At 35.9% G+C, this 10000-nt stretch overlaps 2 protein-coding genes across 3 annotated transcripts in view; one reads left to right on the plus strand and one right to left on the minus strand.

The window, feature by feature from the left end:
• Positions 1 to 3527, minus strand: part of LOC125676126 (NAD-capped RNA hydrolase NUDT12-like) — a 12662-nt gene extending 9135 nt beyond the window's left edge. The window contains exons 1-2 of one of the 2 annotated variants that reach the window (XM_048914031.2): positions 3375 to 3527; positions 1823 to 1947 (exon numbers count right to left, since the gene is read on the minus strand). In XM_048914031.2, the coding sequence (XP_048769988.2) occupies positions 1823 to 1947; positions 3375 to 3430 (181 nt within the window). In that variant the 5' untranslated portion in view covers positions 3431 to 3527. Of the gene's footprint in view, positions 1 to 1822; positions 1953 to 3374 lie in introns of both variants that reach the window. The other variant, XM_048914032.2, reaches the window with a different exon arrangement.
• A 4572-nt stretch (positions 3528 to 8099) lies between these two features.
• Positions 8100 to 10000, plus strand: part of LOC125676138 (15-hydroxyprostaglandin dehydrogenase [NAD(+)]-like) — a 10282-nt gene continuing 8381 nt past the window's right edge. The window contains exons 1-2 of the mRNA XM_048914044.2: positions 8100 to 8493; positions 9692 to 9815. Coding sequence (XP_048770001.1) covers positions 8404 to 8493; positions 9692 to 9815 — 214 coding nt within the window. The 5' untranslated portion in view covers positions 8100 to 8403. The remainder of the gene's footprint in view (positions 8494 to 9691; positions 9816 to 10000) is intronic.

Genomic DNA, 10000 nt, shown 5'->3' on the forward strand with positions numbered 1-10000 from the left:
TAACATAAAAGTGCTTCGCACTTTTATTCAGTTTGTGAGTAAAATGTCCAGAGTTTACACATCGATAAATTCTTCAAAAAGAATGTTTAATCCTATAATATTGTAATAGGCAATTTACACATGGTGATTAATCTATCCAATTGAAATATTTTGTCTACAAGTTCCACTTTGTGTAGAATTCCAATTTTGTTAGAATGGTGATTTAGTTTGTTCTGAATGTTTCGAGAACTATTATACCGGTACATATTGTTGATATACCAAAACATGCATAGTGTGTTCTGCAATTTAAATGTTTTGAACATACTAGAAAAACAATCACAGTAATTCATAGAATAATACGTAGTTAAGTACTGCCATATGCATTTACGTGTATTGTTTCAGAAGTTAAACATAAATTCAACTACCTGCAATAATGTAACCCTGTCCTTTTTCTCTCCGAAAACCGTCAGAATTAAAAAAAAAATCGGAGAGAGCTACATTAATGCTGCTAAAATTTGACAAGTTACAATTATTTTCAAAACTTTAAAGTATGGATCCCATGAGGTACTGTAATTTACAGTGGTACTGTTGTGTACATTCTATATTGGATATCATATTCATTATGTTTACATTTCATTTGTAGTCAATCTATATCCAGACTGTGTCAAGACTATCTCCAAACTTTGTCCAGATTTTATTGAATAAATTGACATCGAATTGCCCTGTATCAATGGTACCTGATATTTTTTAGGACTAGAAACACTACCTGTACATTTTACTTAGTTGACAGCAACTCATATCAAGATCCACAAACTATTAAAAGTATGTATGTACCATTACATTGTTAGAAAGCCATACTTGTCCCAATCTAATTAAAATAAGATGTTAGATCCACTCGCATACATAAGTTATGTATGCGAGTACGCGAGCGGATCTAACATCTAATTTTAATTAGATTGTACTTGTCCCATAGTCTGTCTAGTTTCCCTCACCCCCTAATGTCAGAAACACATTGTCTGTCTAGTTTTCCTTACCCCCTAATGTCAGAAACCCATTGTCTGTCTAGTTTCCCTTACCCCCTAATGTCAGAAACCCATAGTCTGTCTAGTTTCCCTTACCCCCTAATGTCAGAAACCCATAGTCTGTCTAGTTTCCCTTACTCCCTAATGTCAGAAATCCATAGTCTGTCTAGTTTCCCTAACCCCCTAATGTCAGAAATCCATAGTCTGTCTAGTTTATTTTACCCCCTAATGTCAGAAACCCATAGTCTGTCTAGTTTCCCTTACCCCCTAATGTCAGAAACCCATAGTCTGTCTAGTTTCCCTTACCCCCTAATGTCAGAAACCCATAGTCTGTCTAGTTTATTTTACCCCCTAATGTCAGAAACCCATAGTCTGTCTAGTTTCCCTAACCCCCTAATGTCAGAAACTCATTGTCTGTCTAGTTTCCCTTACCCCCTAATGTCAGAAACCCATAGTCTGTCTAGTTTCCCTTACCCCCTAATGTCAGAAACCCATAGTCTGTCTAGTTTATTTTACCCCCTAATGTCAGAAACCCATAGTCTGTCTAGTTTCCCTAACCCCCTAATGTCAGAAACCCATTGTCTGTCTAGTTTCCCTTACCCCCTAATGTCAAAAACCCATTGTCTGTCTAGTTTCCCTTACCCCCTAATTTCAGAAACCCATAGTCTGTCTAGTTTCCCTTACCTTCTAATGTCAGAAACCCATAGTCTGTCTAGTTTCTCTTACCTCCTAACATAAGAAACCCATAGTGAGTGGTGCATATGAAATTGGCTGATATTTTTGAGAACTATTTCATTGGAGAGTATCATGTGCTTTCATACCTCTCAGAAGAAAAGATATTTCTTGTACGTTTCCGGTTTCAGCACATTCAAAATACTTGTCTACGAATGGTTTCTTAGTGTCATCTGGCCCAGTCCTGCTGCTCATACTAACAATGCTGGTAAATCTATTCTAGGACAAAGAGAATGCTTAATGATTGAATCAAACATTTTTATAACTTGCTAATTGCAATATGAACCTCATAACATCCAATATTAACTTAAGCCTTATCAACATAGTATGCTAACATCAGAAGGTGCCATTTTTTAAATTGCTAAGTTTCAAGATTGTCTTGTTGAATTTACATCAAAATTCTTACAGTAACTTTGCACATGTAGATCACTTTGCTGAAAAGTCATGCCTTTATGACAGTTAGTTTATACACCAGTCGGCAGTCATGTCATTATGACAGTTAGTTTATACACCAGTCAGCAGTCATGCCATTATGACAGTTAGTTTATACACCAGTCGGCAGTCATGCCATTATGACAGTTAGTTTATACACCAGTCGGCAGTCATGCCATTATGACAGTTAGTTTATATACCAGTCGGCAGTCATGCCATTATGACAGTGTTTATACACCAGTCGGCAGTCATGCCATTATGACAGTTAGTTTATACACCAGTCGGCAGTCTACTGTGATCAGTTGCTGCACAGGAGTCGGCAATTTTATCAATAAAGTAGAAATATATGAGAAATGGGCATAAATACTACCACTGAGCTTCTCATATATTTCTACTTTATTGATAAAATTGCCGACTCCTGTGGTTGCTGGTAAGACATGTCCCAAATATTTACACTGTTTTCTTATGTCTGATTATATTTCATGTAAAACAATAATTATGAAAATATAGCGATTACAGCATAACTTCGGAATCTACAGATGTTACTTATTTGTTTGGAAGCTTTAATACAATTACCGAAATAAAGTTTTCATACGCCAGTTTGTCAAACGTCATCTTTTCATTTCTATGTCAGTATGTGAACTAAATCATTAAAAAGCACACATATTAGAGGGCGAAGCCCTCTCACGGCCCGAAGGGCCGTGAGAGCGGAGCTCTCCCTATAGGTAACACGTATATACATGTTTAAAAGGAAAATATAGGAAAACAATGAAAAATTAAACCATACCTATGGAACTTGAAAATTTTGGTACTAATGGCGTCGAATCGAATACTATCGCGTGGACATGCATTTCTCCATTTTGAATCTCGTCTACCCTAGTTCACGTCGTTCTGAGATGTTACAAAAATTCGTAAAAGCATGTAAATCTTATTTTTTTTTAATCATATATAATCACTCCACCATTAAAGCCATGTTTGTTGTTGTGGTTCAGACGCTATGTTTGTAAATCTGCTAAAATACGACGCTGAATATGACGTCACAATGTACTGTTTACATCATTTGCGTTATATTTCCCGCGTTCAATATATAGGCGGATCAAATCATGCTAACTTCGGGTTGTTTTTGTTCTGTTTTGGATATAGATACTAATGCCAAAATTTTTTTGCTTCGACCTCAAACACGGTCACGCCGTAAAACATATTACTTACTTGTCAAAAGTAATGCTTCTACATCGAAAAACAGTCTTGCATAAACGTGGGACCATTTAATTATTCTCAGAATAATTCAATAATTCTGAGCATCCAAAGTCCATTTCATTTCATAACTAAATAACCGGATTAAAGTTGAGGATACTAATTACAAAACCTTCTTCATAAGGAAAAACCTTTTCCGGAAAAGGCAAAGTTTAATCTTATGATATCCCATACCCTCCACACAACACAAAACCTTGACTTGTGAGGATGCAACAGCATGTGCACACATAGAATTTTGGTCTGATAAGAAAATCTATTACCTTTTCATGCATACAAAATATCATGAATGCTTTTTGATCCATGTAGATAACAGTGGCGAATTTAAAGCCATCCCCTTCAAATCTAAGTCTTGTTTAAGAGGGGGAAAAATAAGACAAACGATATAAGAAGCAATTATTATTTTCACTCTCAGAGAAATAAATAACAAGATCTTTTGTTTTATCGTTGTCCCCCCCCCCCCCCCAAACCTTAACATTTGTGTCAATTTATGAATTTCACGTCATTATAAATGACAGAAAATAGGAATTATTTTTCATTTTCTGTCAATCCGCATAAGTCCGCACATAGGTGTATGCTGGACATGCGCAAAAGGAATGTTGAAACACATCAGAGAAAGATCTTCCACAAAGAGAGCAATTTTGGGATTGGTCAATTGAGCACATATTGGTACACAGTTTGCATACAAACTTGCAGAGTTCAATTTCCTTGTAGTTTTTCGCTAAAAATCAGATAGATGACGGTTTTGAGTCCGAGAAAATTTGTATGAAGGAAAGAAATTCATGATCATGCGACATTCGTATTTGCGCTAAGATATATGCGAGGCCATGACTCTGTCACGTACCATATTTTTCCAGTTGAGTTTCGAAGGAAAGGATCCATCCTCCAGAAATTTCCATAAATGGGAAACAAGATCATATGATTGGAGAGTCCTTTCAATATCGGGAATAAAACCAGAATGAACATCCGAGAGACTGTAAAAATAGGAAAATAGTCGTGCGAGAAATATTGACTTCGTTAATGTTTTTGGATTCAGACGACATAATCTTCCAAAGAATAAAAGTTTCCGCACGTCAATTTCAGCACATATGGATACAATATTGAAAAATGATTCGCATATATATCTGACCTGCATAATTTTGGTAAATGAAGGGAGTTTTTGCTAATAAAGTGTTGGAATGTGTTAAGTCGAACTTTATCAACAGATGACATGTTGCTCCAGAGTTCACATCCATAAAGCACTGATGGTAGTACGATCGTTTTGTACAAATGAGACATTGTCATAGGGCTAAGAAACTGTGAAGTGCGAAGTAAGATTTACGCCCTTTGTTACAAGATTCCTGTATTCTGTCCGAGAGTTTGCATTTGTGGTTGATAACAATTCCTAGATGGTTATGGACTGTTCGCATGCCACTTTGGAAGGACTTCAGGTGTCACGATAATTTGTCTAAGTTTGTTCCTTTAGCTCGAAATTGCAAGACGCGGGATTTGGACGCATTGAATGTAAATCGCCATTTACACGAGTATACTTTGTATGCGATATCCAACAGTGTTTGGAGCGATAGTGGAGATATCTCAATTAATGACGAGTCGTCAGCTAAAGAGGGGCAGTTGCTAGGGATATCTAGTATACCGATATTTAGACTACCCGACTGTAGTTCATGAATAAGATCATTAATAAGAACAAGGTATAAAAAGGTAGAAAGCACACCACCCTGTCTAACACCTTGATTAACAGGAAACCAATCTGATTAGGTTTGGTTTACAATAATTGAACTCACTGTGACCATAATTTATCCATAATGCCAAGTTTGTATATCTTAAACATAAGACCAGGCCTCCATACCGTGTCAAACGCTTTGCTAATGTCAAGAAAACCCACGTATACATTACTACCTTGTTCCAAGTTATGAAAAATTCTTTCATGTAACCAGACAACCAAATTCTTTCTGGAAACCTTGTTGTTGAGTATTGGGAAAATGTTTCTTGTGTAAAACATGCTTAGTAATACGATTATAGATAATTTTTCAAAAAGCTTAAAAAAGCAAGGCAATAAGGCTACAGGTCTGTAACTGTTACAGGAATCTTTAGGTCTATTGCTACCTTTATATAACGGAACTATCAGACCGCGTTTCCAGTAGACGGGGACATGACCACAATTTACAATTGCGTTAAATAACTTTAGAAAACAGGAGATAAGTAGTTTACCGTCATGTATTATGTTCATCTGTCAACAAGTCATCTCCAGGTGCTTTTCCGCAGTTTTAAAGTGTCAATAGCGGTGATTATTTCTTTTAATGTAATTCTGGTTTTAGGAAATTATGTGAATATTTACAGGAATGCTTTGAACAATGGTTTATAGAACTAGAGTACAAGCTGTACAGGTATAGACCATGATAACGTACTACATATGTACCGATAGCTCGATAATTCTGCTCACCATTGTATAACCCTGTAGTGATTGCTATGACTTTTGTGGAAACATTTTCATCTGTCTGGTTATGAATTCCGTTTTTAGCTCACCTGATCTGAACGCTCAAGTGAGATTTTCTGATCACCCGTAGTCCGGCGTCCGTCCGCCTGTAAACTTTTAACATTTTTGACTTCTTCTCAAAAACCACTGGGCTAATTTCAACCAAAGTTTCAACAAAACATCCTTAGGTAAAGGGAATTCTAAACTGTTAAAATATAGGGTCAGGCCACCTTCCAAGGGGAGATAATCAAGAAAAGGTAAAAATAGAGTAGGGTCATTAAAAAATCTTCTTCTCAAGAACCACTGGGCCAGAAAATATGCAATTTATAGATAAGCTTTATTAGGTAGTGCAAATTTTACATTGATAAAACCATGGTCCCCGGGGGTTGGATGGGGGCCACAATAGGGGATCAAAGTTTTACATACAAATTTTTAGGAAAAATCTTTTAAAATCTTCTTTTCAAGAACCACTGAACCAGAAAAGCAGAGATTTATATGAAAGCTTTCTGATATAGTGCAGATTCAGGTTTGTTAAAATCATGGCCCCCGGGGGTCGGATGGGGCCACAATAGGGGATCAAAGTTTTACATACACATATATAGGGAAAATCTTTAAAAATCTTCTTCCCAAGAACCACTGAGTCAGAAAAGCTGATATTTACATGAAAGCTTTCTGACATAGTGCAGATTCAAGTTTGTTCAAATCATGGCCCCTGGGGGTAGGATGGGGCCACAAGGGGGGATCAAAGTTTTACATACAAATATATAGGAAAAATCTTTAAAAATCTTCTTCTCAAGAACCATTGGGCCAAAGAAGTTGACATTTACATGAAAGCTTTCTGACATAGTGTAGATTCAAGTTTGCAAAAACCATGACCTCCAGGGGTAGGTTGGGGCCATAATAGGGACTACGGTTTTACATGCAAATATATATATGGAAAGTCTTCTGATATGGACCAAGGTGACTCAGGTGAGCGATGTGGCCCAAGGGCCTCTTGTTTGTTATCTTACAAATGCTTCATGCGGTTGTATTCCAACTTGTTTGCCGAATATATCATATGTTTATTAATGTATTGGCAACAAGGAGGCAATGATCCTCCATCAGTTTCCTTTTAATAATTATCAATGCTTTTTTATCACAATATTTTCAGATCTGCCCCCTCTCCTGTTATTTTTTGGTCTGAATATTGGGTTCTGTGTATGCTGAATAACTGAACAAGGGAGTGGTGGTAGTGTTTAATGGGTTAGATGGAACTGGAGCCCTTTCTGTAGTGTTCTTACGCACGCCTCTCATGATGTTATGTGCTATATAGAACATAGAACATATTTTATTTTCCAATCAAGGGCCCTCAAGGAGCAGCATGAAAATATACACAAAAACTGTACATATACATATACAAGTAAAGAAAGAAGTGATTACATAACACATAATTATATACAAATACAGTGTCATAATTATATTGTTCAAAATAAATTTTCCAGTTATATTTAGAATAGATGGCTCTTCAGAACATAGTATGTAAATGAATTTTTGTTCATAATTGAGTTTAGTAAAAAAAAAATTAACTGTTTTTCCTATAGCACCACAAAAAGATTTTCTTTCATCAACAAATTTTTCACATTTAATCAAAAAATGAATCTCATCACCTAATGAAGCGCAGTTGCATTTGTTACAGATGTATGAAATCATGTCAGTGAAACAAACACGCTGTGCTATATAGGCAGTGTAGGGTCCTGTACACGTCAATGTTACTCTTCTATACTGTAATAACTCAAACAAAAAACAACCATGTTTAAAAAACATTTTTGATAAAAAAAAACAAAAAAAAAAAAAAAACACCTTGCAAAATAAATAAGAGTTTTCGTCCTTTTGTGTAGATATGACTGCATGCAGGAACTCAAGTTTTCGTCTCGTGCTAACGGAAAGGATTACATGTACATATCTCGGAGCGTTAAAAGCCCTGCAATCGTTCATAAAAACTTTTTAAAAACTTCTTATCAGAATCTATATGCATGCAGATGTTTTGCTTAAAAATTCACCGATAATTAGAGGGAAAATGACACGCATGGAAATTACGAAGCTTTAGGGTGTATCTGAGTGTCTCTTTGACACCTGAATGAATTTTTTAAAAATTTTAAAATGCTGTTGATAGGTGTATACTATTCAAATTCTTCAACCATGTAATTCGAATAGATGTATTTACCTACTCTATCATTTGAAGAATGAGAATTCGACTGTTCGTTCACATAAAAAAGAAATCTAGATAGAGCTACACACTTGAGTAATGAATGGCAACGGACTAGAGAGTTTGTAAACAGTTTGATTTTCTGTTCGCTATTTCTGATTTTGTTTTAAAAACTACATCTAAAAATATCTGTATATTTAAAAGACTGGCTTAGTTAAAATAAACTGGGACGATTTTGTCACGGAGATAAGTGGGAGCGGAAGCCTTTAGTATTTACACGGATAAACATTGCGGTGACATCACAACTGACTATTGCTTATAGTACTCAGATGGAGGTAAACAGGTGCGCGGTAATCACCGGAGGGGCCCAGGGGATAGGGAGGGCCCTGGCAGAGGAACTGCTCAGAGAACACTACCAGGTATGGCGATCGTGTATGATCTGTTGATCTCATCTTTGATTAACTACCTAAGAATGATAACCAAAAATATCAATATCACGAATTATTTTATGTTGTGGCGCACCCCTGCCTCTAAACTTGGATCACATTCTACCTAAAATAGTACATGCTTTTTCTTTCTTTCTTTTTCTTCCTCGGGCGAGAGTGTGTTACATGCTAGCGATTTATTCAAGCAATAATTTTTTTTTTCTTTTACAGTTATTCTGCTATATCATGAAACGTGTGTGAAAACGAATTGAACACGCGATATACAATTTATGAAAAATAGTTTTTACACCGTTTCGTGTTATTTCTAGCAATGCTTGTAATATTTGATTCGTATAGTAATAGCAGATAGGCGGAATTCGTTCAATTTTTCGTAAAATTCCTCAACTTCTTTCCATCAATCGTATATACATTATTTCCACACACCTTTGTTGTATTCATTCTCTACAATATTGTCAAACTGTCCTCTACCCTGACCAGTCACGATATTTGACGTTTAGTTACGTCAAACTGTGATGCAGATGTGGAGGTGTCGTGTCCACTTCATTTTGAACTGTGACCTTAAGTGACGGAAATGTTAAACAACTACAGACCACGTCTTTCCTGAACACAGTTTTTGCTCTCAGTTATCAGAATGACATAATTTTGGACCGCATCCACGCCCCCCCCCCCCCTTTTTTTTAAAATATATAACCCTAATCCGTTCCGGCCTGACATATGCTGTCTGTGACGTTTAGGATATGACGTCCAACAGTTCGTTTGTAAGAAGAGAGGAAATCATTATACATGTACTTACAAGAATTACCCGACTCATTATTCAATTTTTTAAACTTATTTTGAGATATAGTGGCGGATGTAGAGGGGGTGGGGTTACGGGGGTTCCAACCTCTCCTTTGCTTGTATATCTTTTTAAAAAGAATGTCATTTTAGGCTCACAGGATCCATATAAAGTGACCCCCTTTTCTTCATTCATGAAAGTTAACGTATAGTTGGCATCTCGAGATTTTCCTCTCTCTCTGCATCTTCGTTACGGTGATAATTAACAATCAGTAATTTATTATAATTAGTTATCACTCTTCACATCTACAGTGTCAATAAGAACATAACACTTACAAGATTAATGGTTCAAGAATTACTTGTTCCATTAATATTTATAGTTTCACTTTTTCTAAAGGTGTGCATATTGGATATCAACAAATCTACTGGAGAAAAAACACAAAATGAATTGCGGCAACAGTTTGGTGATAATCAAGTTTTCTTTTTTGTCTGTGATGTGACGAAAGAGTCGGATATCAAGAGTAAGTCAGACATAATATTGTTAAATCATATTGTTTTGCTCGCCTTTTTTACCCCCCCCCCCCCCCCTGATTTTGACATTATATATATATATATATATATATATATATATATATATATATATAATCTTTTGGGCAATATATAACAATTACATTCGCATTTAATCTACAAGTCACTTAAGAACTTG

Source organism: Ostrea edulis, chromosome 3 (genome assembly GCF_947568905.1).
Source record: "Ostrea edulis chromosome 3, xbOstEdul1.1, whole genome shotgun sequence".
NCBI lineage: Eukaryota > Metazoa > Mollusca > Bivalvia > Ostreida > Ostreidae > Ostrea > Ostrea edulis.